The sequence below is a fragment of the Notechis scutatus genome, chromosome Z, assembly GCF_049901735.1.
Source record: "Notechis scutatus isolate UNSWTSFEM ecotype Mainland chromosome Z, rNotScu1.2, whole genome shotgun sequence".
Lineage (NCBI taxonomy): Eukaryota > Metazoa > Chordata > Lepidosauria > Squamata > Elapidae > Notechis > Notechis scutatus.
In genome coordinates, this window is record NC_142025.1 from 51,251,943 (window position 1) to 51,275,793 (window position 23,851).

Below are 23,851 nucleotides of genomic sequence, written 5' to 3' on the forward strand. Positions count from 1 at the left end.
TTTAACATTAAAAATGGTCTTCAGCTCATTGTAGTTTTGTATGATATACTCACAAATACTTGCTCCCCACTGAAACTTGGTCCAATTCTATTTATATCCACATAAACAGTGAGCAGAATATTAGATTGTTGATTTTTAAGTGTTTTATTGACTTTGACATATTGGACTAAGTATCTGATTTTTTGAATAATAATACATGAAATTTTTTTGCGCTTATAATGTGATATGTGCTACAATTAGAAGTTAGAAGTTTTCAAATAATAGTATTTTATTAACTTTTAATTGTAGAAAACTAAATGGTTAATCTTGATGTTTCCTAAGCTTGTGGATTCATTTAATATAAAGAAAAATTGGGGAGAAGAAAAGTATATAAATTTGCATATAAAATTTAAAATGGTTTATTAGACCTGTGGTTACCAGTTTTCCAATATGTTTACTTTTTTGGAAGCCATTTTTTAATTCTAAGTAATCTTGCTGTCATTAATGCATACACACTTTAATTCAGAATTATCTTATATAGAATCCTTCAAAGTCACAATGGCATTTAAAAAGGTTACATGATTGCTTTTCACACTTACAACCATTGCAACCTCTACATGTTGGATCATGACGTGATCAAAATTGGCAATTGTTTCATATTTATGATGGTTGCAGTGTTCAGATTATGTGATTATGTTTTATGATCTGACAAGCAAAGTCAACGAGGAAGGGAGATTCACTTAACAACCATCTTACTAATTAAACAACTCAGTGATTCACTTAACGGGGGCAAGAAAGGTTGTAAAATGGGGCAAAACTCATTTAACAAATGTCTCACATAGCAACAGAATTTTGGTGCTCAGTAGTGGTCTTAAGTCAAGTACTACCTGTAAAGAATTATGGAATGTAGGAGTATATTTTCTTATCCTGCCATAAAAACATTTTAGCTAATTAAATAAACATTAAAAACATTTTGTCTCCTTTCTTAGATATGTGTCACAAAGATGTCCACACGGAATTGCCAAGGAATGGATTCTGTGATCAAACCTTTGGACACAATTCCAGAAGACAAAAAAGTCAGAGTTCAGAGGACACAAAGCACTTTTGACCCATTTGAGAAGCCAAATAATCAAGTAAAAAGAGTTCATTCAGAGAACAACGCCTGCATTAATTTCAAATCTTCATCAGCTGAGAAGGAATCTCCGAAAATCAGACGGCATTCCAGTCCTAGTTCTGTGAGTCCAGACATGCTGTATTTATCGTTTTTCAAATTCTTCAAACAAATTTTAGACATTTTAGGTATTTTAATAGCAGTGTTGCTTAATACAAATGATCCTCTGAAAGTATGGCTATTTTTAAAAGTCAGTGTTTTCTCAAGTAAATACCGGTATTTAAAAAAATAGTTTAATTTTTTTAAATTAATAGTTCAAGGTCAATGAAAACTCTATTACAGGAGTTTTAAGTGTAGCTTATATTAATTAATTAAAGCGATAAAAGTAGAATGGTGATTAATCTTTGAGCCATATGAGAATATAGATTTAGTTTTGATAAGCCATGAATATTTCTTTTGATAAATTCTACTTTGAAAATTGGTGTAAAACTTTTGATTAGAAAGTTTGGATAGAAGAACGGTTCATAACTTTAAACCAGTTGTTATGTAATGACAGTTTTACGAATTTTCCTTCCTTCCCAAATCATAACAGAGGTGCTATCTTCACAACTAAAGCATGTTAGTGCAGTGGTTAAGGCACCAACCTAGAAACTAGGAGACCAAGAATTGTACTCCTTCCTTAGGCACAATACCTAAGGCAGCCTTTGGGCCAGTTATATCTTCTCAGCCCTCAGGGAAGAAGACAATGGCACTTCCAAAATTTTATCAAAAAAAGTCCAGAGCTGCTCAGGTATCAATGTAGTGTAGAAATTTGATATATAAAGCAACTCATCCAGGAAGTAATCAGGAGTTATTACTGACTAAAGCTGCTTGCAATTTTGTAATATTTTACAAAATATTTTGTATTTCTTATAATGGTGCATTAGTAAACAAGTACTATTAATAAGCATAAGGTAGTTTTTTTTAATTTCTCCTTTTCTTTCTTAGTTTGAATTTTAATATAGGCTGCTTTTTATGTTTTCATTTCAGCTTTAAATATTTTTTAAAATATTGTAGCTTAAAGTTAAATAACTTCAAAAACACAGACAGTCTTCAACTATAACTATAATGTACACTTCTCATCACAATCATAAGTTGTGATGGTTGTAAATCAGGTCACAACCCAATTTTATGACCTTTTTTGCAGCTGACATTAAGTGAACTAATGATTTGCTATGAGCCAGTTTCACCAAAAATCAGAAATAAATGTCAGCTTTTGGCAAACACTGTCAGATGATTATGGGGGGATGAGAATTTCAGAACCTGGTCATGAGTCCCCCAGGAAAGTAACTTTAAACAGGCACTAAACGAAGGGATACCTTTTTTACTTTTATATGAAGTAAAAAACTTGTAATGGGAATTAACCAATATGTTATGAAAGTTACATCAACCTGTACTCATCAGGTTACGTCTAAATAGGCAATGACTTAATTTGAGACTGTGGAAGGAGGGCATTATTTTGAGGAAAATGGAAATGATGTATTTGAAAGTACTTTTTGCTTATTTGGGTAACTGTCTTGTTATATCAAAGGATCTTCTCATATGGAGAAACTTTGAATAGATTTGCATAACTTGTGCAAAAATAGCAAAACAGATAGCGCTGAATACTAAAGTAATACTAAAGTTGTGTGTTCTCTAGATGCAAATTTAGATAACAGAGTTGAAGGGACCTTGGAGGTCTTCTAGCCCAACTCCCTGCTCAAGCTGGAGACCTTATATCATTCCAGACAAATGGCTGTCCAGTCTTTTCTTAAAAGCCTCCGGTGATGGAGCACTCAAAACTTCTGAAGGCAAGCCATTCCATTGTCAATTGCTCTTACTATTAAAAAAATTTCCTTAGTTCTAGCTTGCTTATCTCCTTGCTTAGTTTCTATGCATTCTTTCTTGTCTTGCCTTTTGTTATTGGGGTTTTATCCAATAGATCAGACTGTCATTTTAAGGGAGAGGAGAATCCTTCTACCTGAGTTGGAAGCTCAACCACTGTTAATCCTCTGCTACAAAGAACTGAGGTTCCAGGAGATGAAGACAAGGCCATTAGAGTGTCTGATGCTCTCTCTTGATGTGGCTTGTCCTGAACAACTCCCGAAACCGTATCTCCTGGGAGGGATTGCCCCCTTTCCCTCCAGCCAGGTTAGCATCCATTAAATCCCAGGCCTTCTGGATCTGGTGCTCAAAAGGAAAAAAGGCAGCTCTGTTCTTCACCAGACTCTGCTTCTCAAGAGCACTGCTGGCCACACTTCCTTCCTTCCCAGCCATGCACATGGATCCTCCTTCTCAGAACGGTCCTAGCCAGGATTTTTAGATTTCTGGATATTTTGTAACAATGCAGCTTTCTTAGAAATTTGTACTCTACTTTCAAATGGGGTTTACTTGTGATTAGCTGTTAGCGAATGCTTCTTCTCCAGTACACTGGGGAAAGCCATTTGAGAAGTCCTGGCTTATGCTATTTCATCACTGATTGTTAGATGATGATCTTTTAATTCACAAATGTGGTCAATACTATCATCCACGTGGAATTGCTATGTCTTTTTAAAAGAACCATTTAAAAACGGTCTTCGTTCCTTGTTTCCAGGTTTATTACTGTAACATGCAGAATTTTATGATTTGGATCAGCTCTAAGCATAGTTAAATCTGGATTTGGGGCAGCAGTAATTAACTTTACTTATGTTTACTGTTGTCAGGAAAAAAATTGATTGGATATTGGTTTCTACAAAGCAATTAAAAACCACATTCTTTTCATTTAAAACATGTCTTCAGTGATGTATAAAATGTGTGCAATAGTAGGTAATTTCACAGATTAAACTAAGAATAGCCTCTCTGGCTTTAATGATTTTGTTCTTGCTGTGCAGGGTACATGGTTTGTAATTACCTTTATTGCTTGATTGAATACTCTTACGGATGAGTACATTTGCCAAAAAAAATTAGTTGGAAGCTTTATAAATGAGCTGTTTTTCTTAGATTTGGGTATCTCGGTTCTTTCAAATTTCAGTTTGGGTATTATGATGGAAACAAATTAGTCTGATATAAAAATATGTAAGGCAAAACAGCTCTGAGATAAATGAAGCATGCCACTCTTGGATCCAAAGAGGATAAATTTTCTCTGAACCTCCTGAAATATACCACATAAATGAAGGACACAGAGTGCATCATTATTTTCCTGTCTTTCATCAGGAAATAACCTTTTATGAAGCTCTTATTTCTTCAAATTAGAATTTCCTATACTCTAACTCCTCCTCATTAAATAACCCCTTTCTAGCAATAAGTTTTTTTTCTGAGCTAATAGCACATTTTCTAAAGTGAGCGGGACATAGTTTTTGCCTCAGAATATTGCTTCAAGGCCCACTTCTCCATTGAGCTGCTCCGAGCATCCAGAGAGTGGGCGGTGCTTAGTCTCTGCTTGGATAGGCTGGGCTTAACTGTTAGGATGCTGTTGCTCCTCCCTGGCTCCTCCCTAGCGTCCCCCAATTTTAGCTCAGCCTTTGGTGTGATAGGCAGCTTTTCTTTGGCTGGAGCAGGATTTAAATGTTTGAATCAGTGGTGGGATTCATTTTTTTTTTACTACCGGTTCTATGGGCATGGCTTGGTGGGCGTGGCTTGGTGGACATAGCAGGGGAAGGATACTGTAAAATCTCCATTCCCTCGCCACTCCTGGGGGAAGGTTACTGCAAAATTTCCATTCCCATCCCACCACACTAACCTGCTTTCCAGCTCCGTTCTCCTGTGCAGGGCAACAAAGCCAATCAGTTGGGACTCAGGAGGCAGAAAATAGATGGGGGTGGGGCCAGTCAATGGTGGCATTTGCCAGTTCTCGGAACTACTCAAAATTTCTGCTACCAGTTCTCCAGAACTGGTCAGAACCTGCTGAATACCACCTCTGGTTTGAATTAGTTTGATCAGAACAGATTTCCAAATTTAGGTTTCTATTTACTAAGTTCCAACTGCAATTGGCAAGGAAGCAGTCGGAACGACAGAAAGCAGATCGCCTTGGCGATCTGGCCACTTTAGTAGCCTCAGGGGTTTTGGGATTTTCCTGGTCATGGCAGTTGCTTCTCTAGGAGAGAACTCTGTTTTACATTTCTTTGCCAAACGCCTTTACCTTGCCATTGTGATCTGACCTGCAAACCGTTTTTAAGGAAGCGTGCTTATTTGTCTCTAATTCATTTTGCCAGTGGTGATTTCCTCCCCTCGGAGAACACAGGGAGTGGGGGCTTCGGAGCCTCTCTTATCCCCTCCTCGCTGCTCAGTCACACAGTAGCTTTCTTATCAGACAGGCTGAGTGGCAGAGGCTGCTGCTGTGTTCGCGCCTAAAAAAATAAGACCATTTTGGCACGCTTTTTAACGGACACTGCCATTTTTTCACGTTGCATGGTGGGGCCATTCACTGGTTCGCCAGTATCCTGTGAGAGGCTTTAATCACCTCTTAGCACATTGTGCAGTTATAGAGGGAAATAAGGACATTTAACTCCCTTTACTCCGGTTTCGGGGAGATAAAAAGCTTTGTTGTTGTTGGCTGCCCTCACAGGAGATAGATAGATAGATAGATAGATAGATAGATAGATAGATAGATAGATAGATAGATAGATAATATAGATATAGATATAGATATAGATATAGATTGTGTGTGTGTGTGTGTGTGTGTGTGTGTGTGTGTGTGTTAGCCTGCTCAGAAAGCTGTGGAGGGCCTATGGTTTCTCAGTTGTCCTTACATAAAGAATTGGATTAAATGTAAATTGGTTTTTTATTCATCTAGAATATTGAGTCAATTCAACAGGAGGAATTATAATATTCAGTAACAACATAGTGTAATCCTCTCAAATTTTATAAACAAATTTAATTCAAATCAATTAAAACAAAAGGGGGAGAGAGAGTTATTCATAGGGTTCCTGCCCCTGTGATGGTGTGGGATCCTGGACGTGCCAACTGTCCATATCTATATAACAATACACACACACACACACACACACACACACACACACACGCAGGTCTTGGCGTGTTCGGGTCTTTTCCCATGTAAGAGTGAGAGCATCTTGGCAATGTTTCGACAAGGTCCCACTCGCCATCTTCAGGCTGGTGCTTTCGGCTTCGTGCTTGTGTGAGCAAAGCATGATCAGAGCTGCCATCTCCCTATATATACTGGTGGGGAGGTTGGCTGTGTTGTCATTTCTTGATTGGTTGATGGAGTTGATGTTTACAGATTGGCTGGCTTTTTCGTAAGAACATGTGTGGCTGAGGTATTGGCTGTGTGTATTGTTGAGGAAATGAAAGAAGTACAATGGCAAGCAGAGATGGCGCTAAGGCACGGACCCTTGATAAGTCCCAAAAAGCTAAGGGTTCTTCAAAGGCAGCAGAGAAAGATGCTACCAAAAGGCGCTGGAAAGGCAAATTGATAAACGCACTAGAGAGGCTGAACGGTCTTCCCAGCCTCCCCCTCCAACGCCACTGCCTCAGCCTCAACCCACCCCAGTAGCATTAGATCTGTCCATGCCTTCTAGGCCTACTAATCTTGTCCAGGCCTCATCAGGAGTTCAGGTTTCACATCAAGCCCCCGAGGTAACTTTCACCCCGACAGTAGCAGGCCTACACCAGGAAGAGTTGTTGCCAGACGAGATTCCAGAAACAATGAAAGCATGGATGGAGCTGGCAATCCGTAGGAGGATCGCAGCGGGGGTGCAACAATCTATGATGGCCAGGCAGGGACCAGTGTCGGAATGCGACTCACAATCAGTAAGATCTCTATGTAGAACTGACCTGCATTATCCTCAGGTACCTCCTCAAGGGGAGCTTTCTATGATTTCCAGTACACATTCTCATGAATTCCAGGAGGAGGGAGAAGGAGAGCATCAAATGGATCAATTAAAGGCAGTCTCAGTTCACGATAGTGAAGCTTCCCCAGAGGCGGGGCTCCTAGAAAGAGGCATGTCTGATGATGAGGACATCAAGGCTGACCAACCTACTTTTACAGGACTGTTTTGCCCCCAACTGTTCAGATCCCTCCTCTTTAAGGCAAAAATCACAGTTCTCTTTGAAAAGTCTGCTTCTATTTCATAACCAGAATCTCTAGAAGAATTGGATGATCTGATTTTCTCACAGCCCATTAATGAGGTTGAGGTTATTCCGGTTCCACAAATGTTTTCAGATCTGATCCAGAAACAGTGGACCTCAGCAGCAGTGTATCCAGCCCCTACAAGTTTCAATAAAAAAATTCTTCAATTTAGCTTCGGAATTCTCTGATTCCCTGAGTACCCTGGAAGTAGATGAGCCAGTAGTGGCTTTGGCATCCTCCTCCGCTATTCCCACCGAGGCGGAGGAGGCCCTTAAATCAGAGGAGAAGAAAGCTGAGATCGCTCTCAGAAAGGCACATCAATCCGATGTGTGGGCCATAAGGGCAGCAACTGCCGCGTCCTTCTTCACTAGGACATCCCTCAGATGGCTCCGCCACCTAAGGGACACCATACCAAATTCTAATATTAGAGCGCATCAAATTGATTGCAGCTGCAGAGTTTTCGGCAGATGCTACTTTTCATTCAGTCAAATTTTTAACTCGGGCCATGGCATCGCAGGTTACAGCCCGCTGTTTGTTTTGGCTGAGACATTGGCAAGTCGATTCCAAACATAAATGGAAGCTAGCTTCCTCCCCAATTTTGGATGACAAATTATTTGGCTCTGCCCTGGATCTGCTTTTAATTGAGACTAGAAGCAAGAAAAAGATTCTCCTCTCCCTCCTTCGGTGCTCAGACAGCAGTAGCTATCAACCCTTTCGGAGAGGCTCCTTTCGTCTCTTATCAAGATCCATTCTCCCCTAGATTCCAAAGGGTATTAGGATATAGGGGCACCCAGCAGTCCGATAGATCGGGATTCTCCGACAAACCTCATGGGGTGGACAGGGGAAGAGACCTTTTGGGGGGACAGGAAACAGAGGTTTCCATCGTCCACGATAAATCTAGGGATCTTGCTCCCATTAGAGGATGATTGAGACTCTTTGCAGACCGTTGGGAATCTTCTACATCAGATTCCTAGGTGTGCGACACCATCAGATTTGGCCTGGCTCCACTCCTAGTTCCACTCAACACCCCCGAACTTTTTTATAAAATGCCCTATTTCCAGGAATCCCATTAAACGGAACCTGATGGAGACAGGGATCAATCACTTACTGGAAATCAAAGCCATCCAACCGGTATCCCAGGATCAACAGGGATAGGGGTTCTATTCACTACTTTTTGTAGTCCCTAAGAGTTCGGGGGGATGGAGGGCAATCCTAGATTTAAAATGACTTAACCGCACTCTAGTCTATCGCAAATTTAAAATGAGTATGTTACAATCCATTCTGCTTAGCATAAGAAAGGGTGACTTTTTAACTTCCATCGATTTAACAGAGGCCTACTTACACATACCAATCAGACCTTTACACACCAAATTTCTCAGGTTCTGCTATAACAACCAGCATTTTGAATATGTCGCTCTGCCCTTTGGGTTGTCATCTGCCCCCAGGACTTTTACAAAGGTTCTGGCAGCCCTGGCCACTCACTTTAGGATCGCTCCTGTGACACTCCAGTGCTACCTGGATGACATCTTGATATTATCTTCCTTATCCAAGCAGGCAGAATTGGATACTCAAATTACATTGCGAACCCTGCAACATCACAGTTTCTCCATTAATTGGGCAAGGAGTAATTTGTCTCCCCCCACATGCCTAGTTCACCTGGGTTCGATAATAGACACAATTGAAGGAAGGGTGTTTCTATCCCCCAAGAGATAGGAAAGCATTAAGAATTTAGCTCAATTTATCAGATCCTTCAAACGGGTTCCTTTAGCCGATCTGTCCGATCTATTACTGGGAAAAATGATTTCCTGTATTTCCATTATTCCCTGGGCCCGGTTCCACACTAGATCGCTTCAATGGTACCTGCTTCCGTTTCAAAGAGCGGGATGAAGCAACTCTAAGACCCGAGTATTGGTTCCAACGAAAGTCCTGCTTTTGCTGCACTGGTGGACTGTTCCAGCCATCAACAGGGGTTATCCACTGCAAGAGTCCCACAGACTCACTATCATTACAGATGCCAGTCTGTTTGGATGGGGAGCACATTTCCAGGCCCTCTCAACTCAAGGGCATTGGTCAGTAGCAGAGCAGTCGAACAGCATAAATTGGTTAGAGCTCAGGGCAGTCCACCTGGCCCTTCGCAGTTTCCTTCCGCACATTCGAAGGAAACACATCCGTATTCTTACAGACAACATTACTACAAAAGCACACATCAACAGACAAGGGGGTACCCACTCGAAACAACTCATGTGGGAAACAGAGAGACTGTGCCTTTGGGTGGAAAGGAACTTGGGTTCCATCAGAGCGGAACGTACCTCAGGTCTGCCAAACAGGCAGACTGGTTAAGCAGGGCCACAGTCGACCAATCAGAGTGGCGCCTACACCCAGAACTGTTTCAAGCAGCAGTGCAGAGATTCGGACTACCAGTTATAGATCTATTCGCTTCTCCCCTGAACGCGCAGCTCCCGAGATTCATTTCGAGATACCCTTCCCACGGAGTGGAGAATGTCAATGCCCTCTATTGCCAATGGCCTCAGGGACTCCTATATGCCTTCCCCCCTCTCCCGTTGATACCCAAAGTGATTCAAAAGATGCTGGAAGAGAAAGCAGAACTGATCTTGGTGGCACCATTCTGGCCCAGGAGACTATGGTTCACGGATCTGAGGGGTCTGTCCACAGAAGACCTGTGGAAAATTCCACTGCACAGAATTCTACTCAGTCAGGGACTGATCCACCGGGCTACACCTAGCCATTTGGAGGTTGAGTGGTGACATCTAAGGAAGGAGAACCTCTCGACTAGGGTGATCAACACCATTCAAGCAGCTCGGCATCCCATTCAAGCAGCTCGGCCCCTATAACGCCACATGGAATATTTTCTATAAATGGTGTTCAAAATCCAAAGTAGACCCTTTTGCTCCATCAGTGGCACAAGTTTTAGAGTTTCTTCAGGACGGACTTGACAGGGGTCTCTCACCAAACACCTTAAGACGACAGGTTGCAGCTATTGCATTGGTGGTGACCTGGCAAGGTATAACATCCATCTCCCACCACCCTCAGATAAAGAGCTTTCTCCAGGGAGCCACAAATCTATGTCCGCCAGTGGTACATCGTTACCCGACCTGGGACCTTAACAAGGTACTCACAGCACTTTCGAAGGCCCCATTTGAACCACTGAAAACTACCAGTCTCCATTTTCTCAGATACAAAGTAGCCTTCCTCGTTGCTATAACATCAGCACAACGTATCTCAGAACTAGCGGCACTAGCGGCCAGAAAGGACCTCTGTATTTTTCATATAGATAGGGTCGTTCTGTGACCAGACCCCACTTTCATGCCAAAGGTCAACTCAGCCTTCCACAGGGCACAAGAACTGGTTCTCCCAAACTTTGGCCCCAGGCCTTCACAAGAACTAGAGTATCAATGACACTGGCTGGATGTCCGCAGAGCTCCTCGTAAATACTTACATCGAACGGCTCCCTTCAGGAAGACTGAAGCCCTTTTTCTATCTTTTCAGCCAGCCACTCAGGGGCATAAGGTCTCACCTTCAACTATAGGCAGATGGTTGAAAGCCACAACAGCCAAAGCGTACGAGACTCAATTATTACCTGTGCCTAGAGGCATCATGGCGCATTCGACAAGAAGCGTGGCAACCTCAGTGGCCTGGGCCACTCAAGCCCCTATAGCAGAAATATGTAGAGCAGTGACATGGGTTTCTTCATCGCCCTTTACTAGACATTACAAAATTGATATCTTTGCATCCTCTGAAGCCTCCTTTGGCAGGAGGGTGTTACAACGAGTCCAGTCAGACAGTGGGGGAGCTCCAGCCCAGACAGAGACCCTCCCATAGGACAAGCCAAGCTTTGGTATGTCCCACTCTCTGGATGCTTGGAGCAGCTCAATGGAGAAAGGGCGTTGGTACTTACCTGATACGCCCGTTCTCTGTGAGCTGCAACGAGCATCCAGCCCCACCCAGAATCCATCTGGTGGGATCCTGTTCTGGCCAACAACTAATCTGACAGAATACAGAAACCAATGAATGACTAAATCACAGAAGAGGGCGGGGATCGCATCACCTTGTCTTCGCCAAAACTGGGGGATGCTAGGGAGGAACCAGGGAGGAGCAACAACATCCTAACAGTTAAGCCCAGCCTATTCGAGCAGAGACTGAGCACCTCCCACTCTCTGGATGCTCGTTGAAGCTCACAGAGAATGGGTGTATCAGATAAGTACCAACGCCCTTTTTCAATGATGCTGTTACACTGTATCCTCTTGGTGAAATAAATAAATCTTGTATTACCTCATACAAAAACAAAATGGACTGATCTTTCGTTTCTCCTCCCCCTCTTTTAAACATTGAAAATGTTGTCAGTAAAAGAATAATTTAATGTTAAAATTGGGATACAAGTGGTCTAAATAATTGAAAAAAGCAAAGAACTTGTTTAGAATTCTCATGTTGTGAATTTTCTTGTTGTATATTTTGAGGATTCCCCTTCTCCCAATGAACAGGATTCTTGAATATCTTCTTTGCTGAGCATATTCATCTATACTTGTCTCTGAAACATTAGCTAAATCTTTTGGTTGCCAACTTAAAAAAAAGTTACGAATCTCTGAGTTATCAACTGAAGCCCTAAATACTAATTATGCTTCCAGGAGAAAATGGCTGACTGAAGATAATTCTAAAGACAATTTGCAGCCTTGTACAAGGGAGCTAAAGCAGATTGCCTCTGTTTTCTCTGAATTAAAGAGAATTACTGGAGATTGTTCAAGTTTTTTCTTTACCTGACAAAGAGATTGCAAGACAGCAATTTTGGACTATGGGAAGAAACCAGGGAGACTTCACCATTTTGCTTTAACTGCATATTGTAGTCCTTTGTGGCCAGTAAATTGTGCATTTCTCTTACTAACTATTTTTGGAAATTGCATATTAATGGATTTAAGAAAGTTAAAGAATGACAAGACTGGAAACCCCGAGTGAATGTTTTTAATCTTCAGTATAAGAATATGACCTTTTACAATTTCTAAGAACTTAAAATAAACAGCAACAAGTAAGAAAAGGTTTTGGCTACCAAACATTCTAGGAGTTAAAAAATTGAGTTTTGGACTTTGATTATTAAGATTTTGAAACTACTTTTCAATAAAATAAAGGTAAACTTGTGGGAAACAAAATTGAGTTTTCAGCCAAGTAGTTGGTGTTTTAAGACATCTTTGAAGAATTGTATTGATATCTGCTTCACGAAATGGAAATTTGTTGTTTCAGCTAGAGAACAGTCTGTTACCAAATGAAGATATCAGAACAAGATACCCAGGAAAATTTACATAAGGAGAATAGAAACATTTTGAATAAAAATCTGTTGCTAGTACATTGAATGATATTTTAAAAATCAAAGAATAAAAATGAGAATCCCAGAGAATAATTGGAATGATTTCCTTTTATTGGATTTACAAAAGAGACTGTTTAAGATGCTAATTATTAACCCTAATAAGGTTTTTAACCATCTAAATGGATTACAGAGAAATATAGTTTTATTGAGAAGGAAAAAAGATTGTAACATTAGTTATTCGATCAGGAATGGTATACATTCTTATTTTGTATGATTTTTTTTGGATTTTTTGAAATCTTACTAGATTTGCCTAAAAAGATATATTATGAAAAACATTTCCCCATATAATTAATGTATGTGGTTCTAATTCTATAGTTTAATTAATTGGTTTTATATTTGTTTTTCTTTAGTTAGGAAGATTAAAGAAATTTATTTCTTTTTGCTGTAACTTAGGGAGATGTCTCTATTAGGATATATTATTTTATTTTATATTGCTGAAATGTGGTGCCTATAGAGTGGAGACATGGAATGTGTATGCCTTGATATGGTGAAGTCCACTGTGTATGTGTCTATCATGTTCTGAGGTGGACATTGGGTAGTTCCATGTATGTTGTCAAGATATGTTGATCATCCCATTCAGTCTAGCTAAAGCAAAACAGAAACATATATTGGGCAACAGTGATATAGAAAGGTGCTTGAGGTGGGTGATCATTTCAGTAACAACAGGAAAGGTATCCTGTTATAAGAGTGGACAGTGGTAAACCAATTGATTATGATAGGAGGCTGAATGACACAACATGTTGCTGAGGAAGAGCCTTTGGTCTTTCACGTTACATATATTGTTTATGGCATTACTAGATTAAAACTTTTAGGACATCTGGTTGTTTATATTGCAATAAAGGAAAAGATAATCTGAAGCAAAGGTTGTTAATAGCATGAACATAGGAAAGGTCCACATAGTGAAAAATGAAAAAAAAAAACAACTCCATAAGGTTTCTTAGATATCAACAAATTGAATGGATTCGAATAGGAATTAAATTCTATTATCATTATGTGCTCTCAAGTAAGAATCAATTTAGTGACTACATAAATAGATTTTCTCCATGTCCATTTATCTCCAACTTCAATCCTTTAGATTTACTAACTGTGTATCCATGTCTATTATAATTAATTCCATTCACTTTGTTGCCAGGATCTTCCTCTTCCCTTTGCTTCTACATCTCCTATCACTATAGGCAACAGTCTAGGTCCGGGTCCATAACCCCTAGCCTGTGTACCAGCACCAGTCTATGGCATACTAGCAAGCAGGCTACAGAAACAAGTGAAGCCCTATTCACGGGATACAGACAGCACACAAAACCACATCTTCTCAGGACCTCAGAAAATCTTTCTCCACAGAATCACTCCCTTGTGCCCAAAAAGTTGGGGGCCATTAGTCTAGGAGATAGGTATTTGTATTATGTTTCCCAAATATGATAATTTAAATCTGGTCATTTGTGTCTGGAGTGGATTGAATTAATAATCCCTTTGGGGTTCTTTCTTGTTACCCATGATATTCTAATGAATTATTTCCAACACCTAAGCCTCTATATAGGTAGTGCTCAACTTATGATCACAATTGAGCACAAAATTTATGTTGCTAAGTGAAACTTTTAGTGCTCCATTTTATGACTTTTCTTGCCACAGTTGTTAAGTGAATAATTGCAGTTGCTAAGTTAGTAATATGGTTTGTTAAGTGAACCTTAACCTTCCCCATTAACTTTGTCAGAAGGTTACAAAAGCTAATCACATGATCCCAGGACACTGCAATCGTCATAAACATAAACCAGTTAACAAGCAACTGGATTTTGATTATATGACCATTGGAATGCTGCAAAGATCATATGTGTGAAAAATGGTCATAAGTCAGTTTTTTCCTCTGCTGTTGCAATTGTGAACAGTCACTAAAGGAATTGTTGTAAGTTGAAGATTACCTGTATCTTTTTATCCCGCTTCTTAAAAATTCAGTTTCTGCTTCAGTTGACAGGAAAGTCATTACTTGTTCAATTCTTATAGGCCTAGACTTACTCTAATATCAAATGTCTTTTTTCAAGTGCTTTATATCCTATATCAATAAAGTGGAGTTCTAGCATTTATTGTAGTATCTCTTTTCTCATCTGTTTTACATCATAGAGCTGACAACAATCTTGAAAGCCGTATTTCTTTTTCTGACCCTCTTATACCAAAGAAACCAGACCTTGAATTTCTTCCTCATCCCTTCCTTTCTTTTTGGACTGAATTCATGTTTTCTTAATAATTGCTGTGTACGTTTTTCATAATATATCTGTATTTCTTTACAAGGAGATACAGTCCCACTTGTTGCTTTGGGTTAAGGATTACAACTTTGTTCTGATACTGGACCCAGAAGAATTGGCAATTTGGTCCACAGTCAAGGATATCTATAGGCATTTTTAATAACAAGGGACATGTTATAATGAGAAACAGATTATCAAGGATATTTAATTTTTGCAAATTGTTAAAGTTTATTAAATTTTGTATGTATAATTAATTTTATTTCATATTTAATGTTCAGTTGCAAGTTAAATAACCTATTATCTAAGAAAGTCCACCTATTTCTTTATTCCTCCAAACTATCTTGGAAAAAAATAATTAGAAGGAAATAAATTTGCAATTAATACAGAATTGTGAATTTTTCATCTAGCACATGATTTGTATCATTAGCAAATTATAATATGATGAAATAGCCCATTAAGTTTTGTGGAACTTAAACACACAATCCTCAATCTGTGCCTTGTAAACATTTCTTGTTTAGTTAAACATTTACGAGAAATTAGTAAAAAAATCAAGAGCTTATTTAGCAATCTTAAAATAATCAGTATTTAATTTAAGATTAACAATACAAATGTTTAGAAGTTCAATTCATCATACCATAGGTATTAAAGTCTTCACTTTTTTGTTGCACATTGCATACATATTTTGACTTGGAATGAATGCTTAATGATAAATGATAATTAAGGAGGAGCTATAGTAGGATGTAATATTTGAGTTACATTTCAGTGTATTTGATGAACTATAAGCAAGCATATTAAATAAGGAAATATGCTTAATTTTACACTTATGTATAGGTATGGTGAGTATAAAATGAAAATAATTGATTTTGTATAGTAAAAAGTTAATTCAATTACTTTCCTTATAGCAACTCTTTAATGTTTTGGGTTTCCTGACTGTAAGATACTTATTTTGATAGCATTTTGGCTAATATGCAACAGATTTTGTTGTTCTGTGAATTAAGTCTTTTAGAGTTCAGCTGATACAGGGTTACTGATCAAATAACATACCATCCGACGTGTTGAATGATCAAGCATTAAATATCTCTGGTATAATCTTATTAGATTCAGTAATACTATTTGGCCTTCATGGTTGGTTAGATACTTGTTTGAGGTTACAGTTATGAATGCATAAACATTGATATACTTTTCCTTCTCTTTTTATGTCTTTCAGCCAACAAGTCCCAAATTTGGAAAAGCTGATTCTTACGAAAAACTGGAAAAACTGGGTGAAGGTTCATATGCTACAGTGTACAAAGGGAAAAGCAAGTAAGTATATTTATAACATTTGCATGTTTTAAGATTTTGTCAATTTTAAAAAATAATTTTAATGTAGAGATTAAAGAATTTTTTTAAATAAAAATATAAATAATTTTATGACTCAGAGGCAGCACAGTATTAAAGTAAAACTTCATATTGAAAATTGGGTATACTGAATGGGATTAAATCTTAAATGCCTCCAAAGTCTCCTCTTTTGTCTTCTTTGGCCATGTATGTATATATCCATATGCTTTTGTAGTCAGTAGATTTCAAAACCCATAATCTGAAATTGATTTCCTTTGAAAATGTTTCTTGTAGTACAGAGTCTATTATGTTCTGCTAAATTTTATTTGTCTATCTGCAGAACATGTTCATTTAACTAATTAAGCAAATCGATTTGGTTGACAATTCGAAGTGTCAAATCATCACTTAATGGACAAAAATGATTTGCTTCAATCAAATCCACTATTGTTTATGTTTCTAAGCTTAGAACAACATGATATGAAAATCTTATTTTTATTTATATATATGTATGTATGTATGTATGTATGTATGTATGTATATGTATATGTATATGTATATGTATATGTATATGTATATATATATATATATATTTGTTTTCTTAAGTTTTCACGGGTACTTACATGTATGGCATTCGGCTTTGTTCGGGTATTTTCCCACGTCATTGTAGTTGTTCTTTTAAAGTTGTAGCTGGCTAACTTTAAAAGAACAACTACAATGACGTGGGAAAATACCCGAACAAAGCCGAATGCCATACATATTTTTAGTTAGGAAGCTGGGTTTCATCTGGGTGCCAGGCAAACACCTGGGCACAAACAGATCCCCCCTGATACCTCCAGCTCAAACACATCCCAACCAGGCACCCAGATGAAACCCAGCTTCCTAACTAATGATAGCCGTCCATTTACCCGAAGCCAAGCTGCACTAAAGGCCTCCAATAAAGTAACACAATGCTGCCAGCCAATCAAGATACAAAAAGAGCCAAAAAACAGACAGAAGATATTAGAGACACCAATCAAACAGAACACAGCAAACTCCGAGACCAATAAACACAGACCATGACTCCCAACCAATCAGGATGAAGAAAAAACCATTCTGGCACAGCAATAGGCTGCCCCAAATTTAAATCTGAAACCACTGTAAAAGTCTGACTCACAGACGGACACAATACAGAAGCCTGATGATGGCAGATGAGATTCTGCTGAAACGTTGCTACAACTTTAAAAGAACAACTACAATGACGTGGGAAAATACCCGAACAAAGCCGAATACCATACACACACACACACACACACACACACACACACACACAAAATTTATAATTTAAGATTATAATTTTACTTGGATGTGCCTTTCATTGTATGCTATTCCTGCTTCTTCTTATACCCAGCACTATTTATTGAACTGTCTCTGAGGCCTCTCTATGCGATCTCTACCTTGGGTCCTGCTGGTATGGTCAAACCCCTACTTCTATGGATCTGGTGCTTAGTGCTTATTCTTGGCCTCCTATCATCATTACCTCAGTGTTCTTGGCCTCCTATCATCATTGCCTCTTTCAGTCTAGCCCTTTCCAGCCATTGATACTACTTCCCAATATCTGATACCTCAGCTGATGGTACATAAATCCCATCTTGCCATGCCACTGCCTCTTCTTGATCTTCCCGTATCTGTTGCTTCCCCAGACATTCTGTCAGCAACTCAATTTTAGGTACTGTTTTACTGATGTATTTCTGGATATTCTGGGTTTATTCATGACTTTTAAACACATAAGATCCCAATTTTCTGCTTCTGGCTGTTATATAGACAGGAAATAACAGCATAGGCACAAAGCATAGACATATGCCGTGAAAATTATTTAAAATACAAATTATTATGAATACAAATAAAAACAATCCTTTTGGTTTTGCCTTATTTACCAATGAATAATCTAAAAGTACAAAAAGTACAAAAGGAATGTAATAGCCATACCTGGCACTTTTTGAAAACAGGTAACATTAAGTGCAAGTTACAAAAGCAAAACAGAAAAAAATCCACAATAAAATAATATGTTCTGAAACATTACCAAGCATAAAAGAAGTAAGCATGTTTATTCTATTCCCAGGAAATGACAAAAATTATAAATAATGGATGTTGATGGATGTTGCCATTTTAAACTCGGTCAGGATGAACCATGAGCCTTAGTTTAATTGCACCAACAAAGCAACTATAATTCCTACATCTGTTTCATCTTAATTCAGTAGTTTGGAAAACAAGCATACTGAGGTCAATAAAAGCCTATGTAGACATTATTTCTATTTTGGTTGGGAATAAATGATAAATGTCCATTTAAGTTTAAACCATCAAATAAAATGTGACAGTATAATTAGAATAAATACCCAAGATTACATTTTAAAAAATGGTTTTAAAATGATAATGTGCTGTTTTTGTGGAGGATAACGAAGTCTTAATCATAAGAAGCTCTGTGTACTGCAAATAGAAAAGTCTAAAGTGCTGAGATAATTGTGTTTTGGTCTTTTTATTCCAGAGTAAATGGAAAGCTAGTAGCACTGAAAGTAATAAGACTTCAGGAAGAAGAAGGTACTCCATTTACAGCTATCAGAGAAGGTATGCTTTTTATTTTGCTCTCAATTTTATCTCCCTTCTTTTTGTAATTACAGCAGATATCTTATTTGCAATATCTTGTTGACTCTGAAGAACCTTTATGTTTCTCAAATTATATGGTTACAGTCCTTGGAAAAGTTGGATTGCTACTTGAAAATCAAAACCACTCCAATATATGGGAGTTATTATAAAATAAAATAAAAATGTTTTAGGTGGGGTGGATGGCTTATATAGGAAGTGGTATCAGGTATACATGACAGCATGTATGCAATTGTGGAGGTGTAGAAATACCAGTGGGAGTTCACATTAAGAATATTCTGTTCACAGAACTGCTGCTGAGAAGTAGAATCCAAATCCAGAAAAATTTTAAATTGGCAGTGTTTTGAGGATGATTGTTTATTTATTAATTAAAGCCACTAAAAAGTGTACTAAACAGAACATTTAAAAAGATAATGTGAAATGTAATAAGTATTTGACTTCTTTAAAAAAATAAACAATGTGATCAGCATGATCCAAATTATTAAGTGATGCTACTGGACATAAGGAAAGAAAAATCTTGCATTAAAAGAGGAGCTACGCTTTAAAATAATGTGTGAAGGAGGGTGTAAGAAGTAGTGCTCCAACCAAGATTATTTAGCCATTTAATGTTGGCTATCTCGCTATGAATTTTATGAGCTGATTTCCAATACATTGAAGAGTATCAAACTGAGAAAAAGCTGTACTGTTTTGTAGATCCACTCTAGGTAATATGGATTAGTGTATAAAATACATATACAGACTAAAGTTATAATTCAAGAGAATTTTCAAATCTGGCTAGACTAGGTTTTCACTAAAGTAATTTATTGCTAAATAAATTACTGCTAAAATGACCTATTGGATATTCAAAGTACTGCTACTTTCTTTTAATTAGAAGTATATTATCTTGCAGGTATCAATTTTAAATATTACAAGCTTAGCAATTAAAGAAATACTTATGGTCTGGGAAGGGTGGCAGGGAGAAGGATTTCTTATATACTCATAGAGAACACCTATTTATTTTTCAGTAGTCAGTGGTTTATAGGTATACAAAGTTACACATTGCAATAATCTAAACAGGGATATGTTTCACATTAGACAGATCTAACATCTTCAGGAATGATTCAGTTAATTCTGTTAATTCAGTAGCCTTTCTTGCATAAAAGGAAATTGCCATAAAATCAGAATTTTCTTCCTTTCAGGAAAATATAGTGTAAATGAAAACAGAAATAAAAATTAAATAGCATTTAAAAATATTCACATATATTAGATTTAATAGGATTTCATTTTTTAATTGTATGGATTTCCTTGCGGGAGCTATTCATTCTGTGTTGTACTGATCTCTACATTAGGTAGATAATGGGTTGGTTATATGCCTTTATCTTACAGGAATGAAGAAGTATTTATATATGATAAAATAAATCCATTCATAGGACTTTCTTCTTTAATACTAATTATAATGCTATGTTATACAGTATAGGAAACTCTGTATACCTTAAATTAGTTGAAGATAAACATGATTATAATTTAATTGAAAATGATATATATCTTATATCATATTATATTTTATTATACCTTATTATCATACATCACATCACATCATATATCATATTCATAGTCCTCATATTGAATTTGGTGGTCACCAAGCAAATCTTGAAGTGAATCAATGGTTCAGTTCAGTTGCAGTTTTGCCAAAAACTAGAAGACAAAGTCATCATAAAATGTGGTTACATAATAGCAGGTCACTACCATAAAATAGAATATAATATATAGATCTATAATAGTATATATCACAACAACCCAAAAAACTTCAATTGATTTGTGTTTCAATAAAATAATACATAAATAATACATAAATATAACATCCAATTAAACCAAAACTTGGGATTAAACCTGAAGAATAGTTAAAAAGAGCATTTCTGATGCTCAGTAGAAAGAATGAAATTATATGTATTTCCTTCCATTTTTCAAACATTAGATTTTAACTGTTGAAATAGTATGACATTGGAATAAGTAACAAACTTGAATATAAGCAAAAGCATTTATTTTAATTTTAGACTATTGCATCATATGCTAGGGTGCTTGCTCAAAACTCATTGGGGAATTAAATTAAAACAGAGCCATCTGTTTATGTTTGCTGCAAGTAAAAAAAACATGTTACATTAGCATTTACATAATAAGCTTGTTAATAAAATTCTTAGTATGAGTTCTTATTTCACATTAACCCATAACTGCTGGTTTTCAACAACATCGATGTGCTGGTTATGTTTATTTGGTTTATAACTTAATCGTATCTTCTGGTTTATTTTTACCTTACATTATTAAATTTCTGAGATGTTTAAGTGTGGTTAGGAACATGCAGTCAGTAAGAATGATATTTATACAACTAAAATTTTAGCATATTGGCAATTTCAAATAGTTTAGCTAAATTTCTGTGCAGAAATAAAGTATTGATTTCTAGTGCCATTTGTAAACATATTTTATTCATCATTATTTATAATGGCTCTTTAAAAATATGCAGAATAAATTTTTAATAACATTTTGGGCTAATTAATGAAAGAATACTTAGCTTTTTAAAATTTGTAAAGGGGGAAATTATTTATTTCCTTACTAAAATGCTTTTATAGATACAGATCTATACATGTATTTCCTAATTGGCTATTTCTTTAAGACAAATGGCTTTCTTGCCTATAAATAAACGTCTCATTCTGCATATTCTTTTAGGCTCTCCATTCTCTAAATTCCTTAAATTGTTATTTGTAGGAAGAATGTCTAAATAAGGGTAGTCTGGCACTAGCATTACAGAGGGTTGTTATTGAGCTATTTAGATATCCATGGTTTCCAAAATTGTAAATTGCTTGATATGCAAGAATTATCTATCATGAATTGCATAGTTAGAGTTATTTATTTCTATTTTAACCCATAGGATGTTGTGTTGTTTTTGTTCATTAGTAAAAAATAGTTTTGCTTCATAATTTATTTTATATTAGTTGTTCTTATACCTAGAAAATGCATTTTATGTATTGTAGATCGATGTTCAGAGACAAAGGCTCAAGCTCATTTCAGCAAGTGGATTAAAACTATCCAATCTATTAATTAGTTGACAGACAACTCACTTAAGATTATTTAGATGTTTTTATTGTTGTCAGATTGTCTACATTTATATTCCTATAATTCTGATACCTTCGAATTAAACAGCATTACAAATAAGAGTGATTGGTAGTACATAATTAAATTAAAACTAGGAGGTTAAGAAAAAGGAAAGCTAGGTAAATCTAGTTTACCAATACCTTTCTTTCAAATCTGTATCTCCTTGAAAATCATGCTTCTACCAGATCTCTACATAAATTCAAGTACTATATTTTGTTTACTTGTCTGTTTTTTAATTTCTGATTTCTGAGAATCTGAGTTCGTTTCATCACAACTTTCTGGAACTTTTTTCTTCTTTTACTTACATTTCATATATTTGATTACTGATTTGTTCCTTATTCATTTGCTCTGTAGGACTGAACATACATTTTTGTATCCAATCCTCATTCATTCGGTACCCATTTCATTGCTGATTCTTTCACTTCTTGTTTGACCTCATATATTTTCTATGTAACCGCTTCTTGTTGCATAACATTTATTTTTTGTTTTTCTTGATTTACCCAATTCTAATTTATGTAAAATGGTCATTTTATATACAATCATTATACTTCTTTCAACAGATATTCATATATTTCAACTAAATCCATCCAGACTATTACCATTTGATCATCATTATCACATAAATGCTTTCATGGCATTTTTGCATCCTTTTCCTCATATTTATTAATTTTCTACCAAGTTGCACAAATGTATTTATGTAATATAATTTTACTATTTACAATGGTGATTTAAGTTTGTGAAACTTTTTGAATTTCCAATACTTATGTATATATGTGTAACCTAAAGCACGATCTGTTTTCCACAAAAGTCTTCTAACTAAATAAAGTTTTGTTTATATAAAAAATAAACATATAAATCAAACACATTATTCATTTCTTTATTGAAGAAAACATTATTTGATTTTTATTAACAAGTCTTGCAATATTAAATAGATTAAATCAGCTTGCAGCCTTCTCCAAAAGATTTTGGAATTAATTATAAAGGGTCATTCTCATAGAAAAAATTCTTTGCTTTGAATAAACATAATTAGACACTATATGGAACTAAGGATTACAATTAAGGGAGTATGCATACATTGGACTTACAATTATTTTTGAACAATGAACTCACAAGTTAATTTTAATAGTGCCAATAGAGACATTTCATTCTATTGAAAGACTATATCTAAAAGATGTTATGGAAAAGAAACTAATTCTACTAATTCTACTTGATAAGATGAAGATTGGGTTGAAACTGGATGACCTGCAAAAAAGATACTACACTGCAAACATAGAAGAAAGTAGTGATGTTTTAAAAGGGATATAAAACAATAAACCAGGATAGTTTTTCTATATTGAATTTACAAAAGAATCTTGTTAAATTTTTAAAGAATCTTATGAGAGAGGATAAAGCAAAAATGGAAATAAATCAAGTTCTTAATTGATTAAAGATTAAAATTGTTAGAAATAAAAAGGAAGGAATATAAAGTTGATTTATTTGATCAAGGTTAAAATATATTTCTTGTGACCCTTAATGTAATTTTGATGATATCAGGACTAAAACAGTGATCCTTTATGAATTTTTTTATAAAATAGTGAGTAAATAGTTTAATGTAGCGAACTGGTTCTATAGCTACATTTATTTTTTTGATACAATTGTTTCTGGAAGACATAACCTAGGAAGAACATAGTTTCTCCTCTTTCTTATAGTTGGTGAGAAATTGCACTATTCTGCCTCTGGACGATTCCAAATTTTAGAAGATCTACAAAATGTTACTGTGTTAAAAACATTTTTGGAGAAAAGCATTGAATACTTTTTTCATAGGTTTTGCTTTTGTCTTTCAGCATCTCTCCTGAAAGGTCTAAAACATGCTAATATTGTGCTGCTTCATGATATCATTCATACAAAAGAGACACTGACCCTAGTATTTGAGTTTGTGGTAAGTTTATACAATTTTTTTTTTTTTTTTGCATTCTATCACCTAAGCTAAAAACAGTTAAAAACAGAATGGC

General features: G+C 36.3%; 1 protein-coding gene across 6 annotated transcripts in view; it reads left to right on the forward strand.

The window, feature by feature from the left end:
* The window catches only part of CDK14 (cyclin dependent kinase 14), a 262,489-nt gene that overhangs the window by 76,650 nt on the left and 161,988 nt on the right, over positions 1-23,851 (forward strand). For all 6 annotated transcript variants that reach the window (XR_015745745.1, XM_026686419.2, XM_087946055.1 and 3 more), the window contains 4 exons: positions 969-1,214; positions 15,988-16,082; positions 18,619-18,698; positions 23,684-23,778. Coding sequence is in view for 5 of the 6 variants with exons in the window: in XM_026686419.2 (XP_026542204.1) it covers positions 969-1,214; positions 15,988-16,082; positions 18,619-18,698; positions 23,684-23,778 (516 nt within the window). In the remaining variant the exon portion in view is untranslated. The remainder of the gene's footprint in view (positions 1-968; positions 1,215-15,987; positions 16,083-18,618; positions 18,699-23,683; positions 23,779-23,851) is intronic.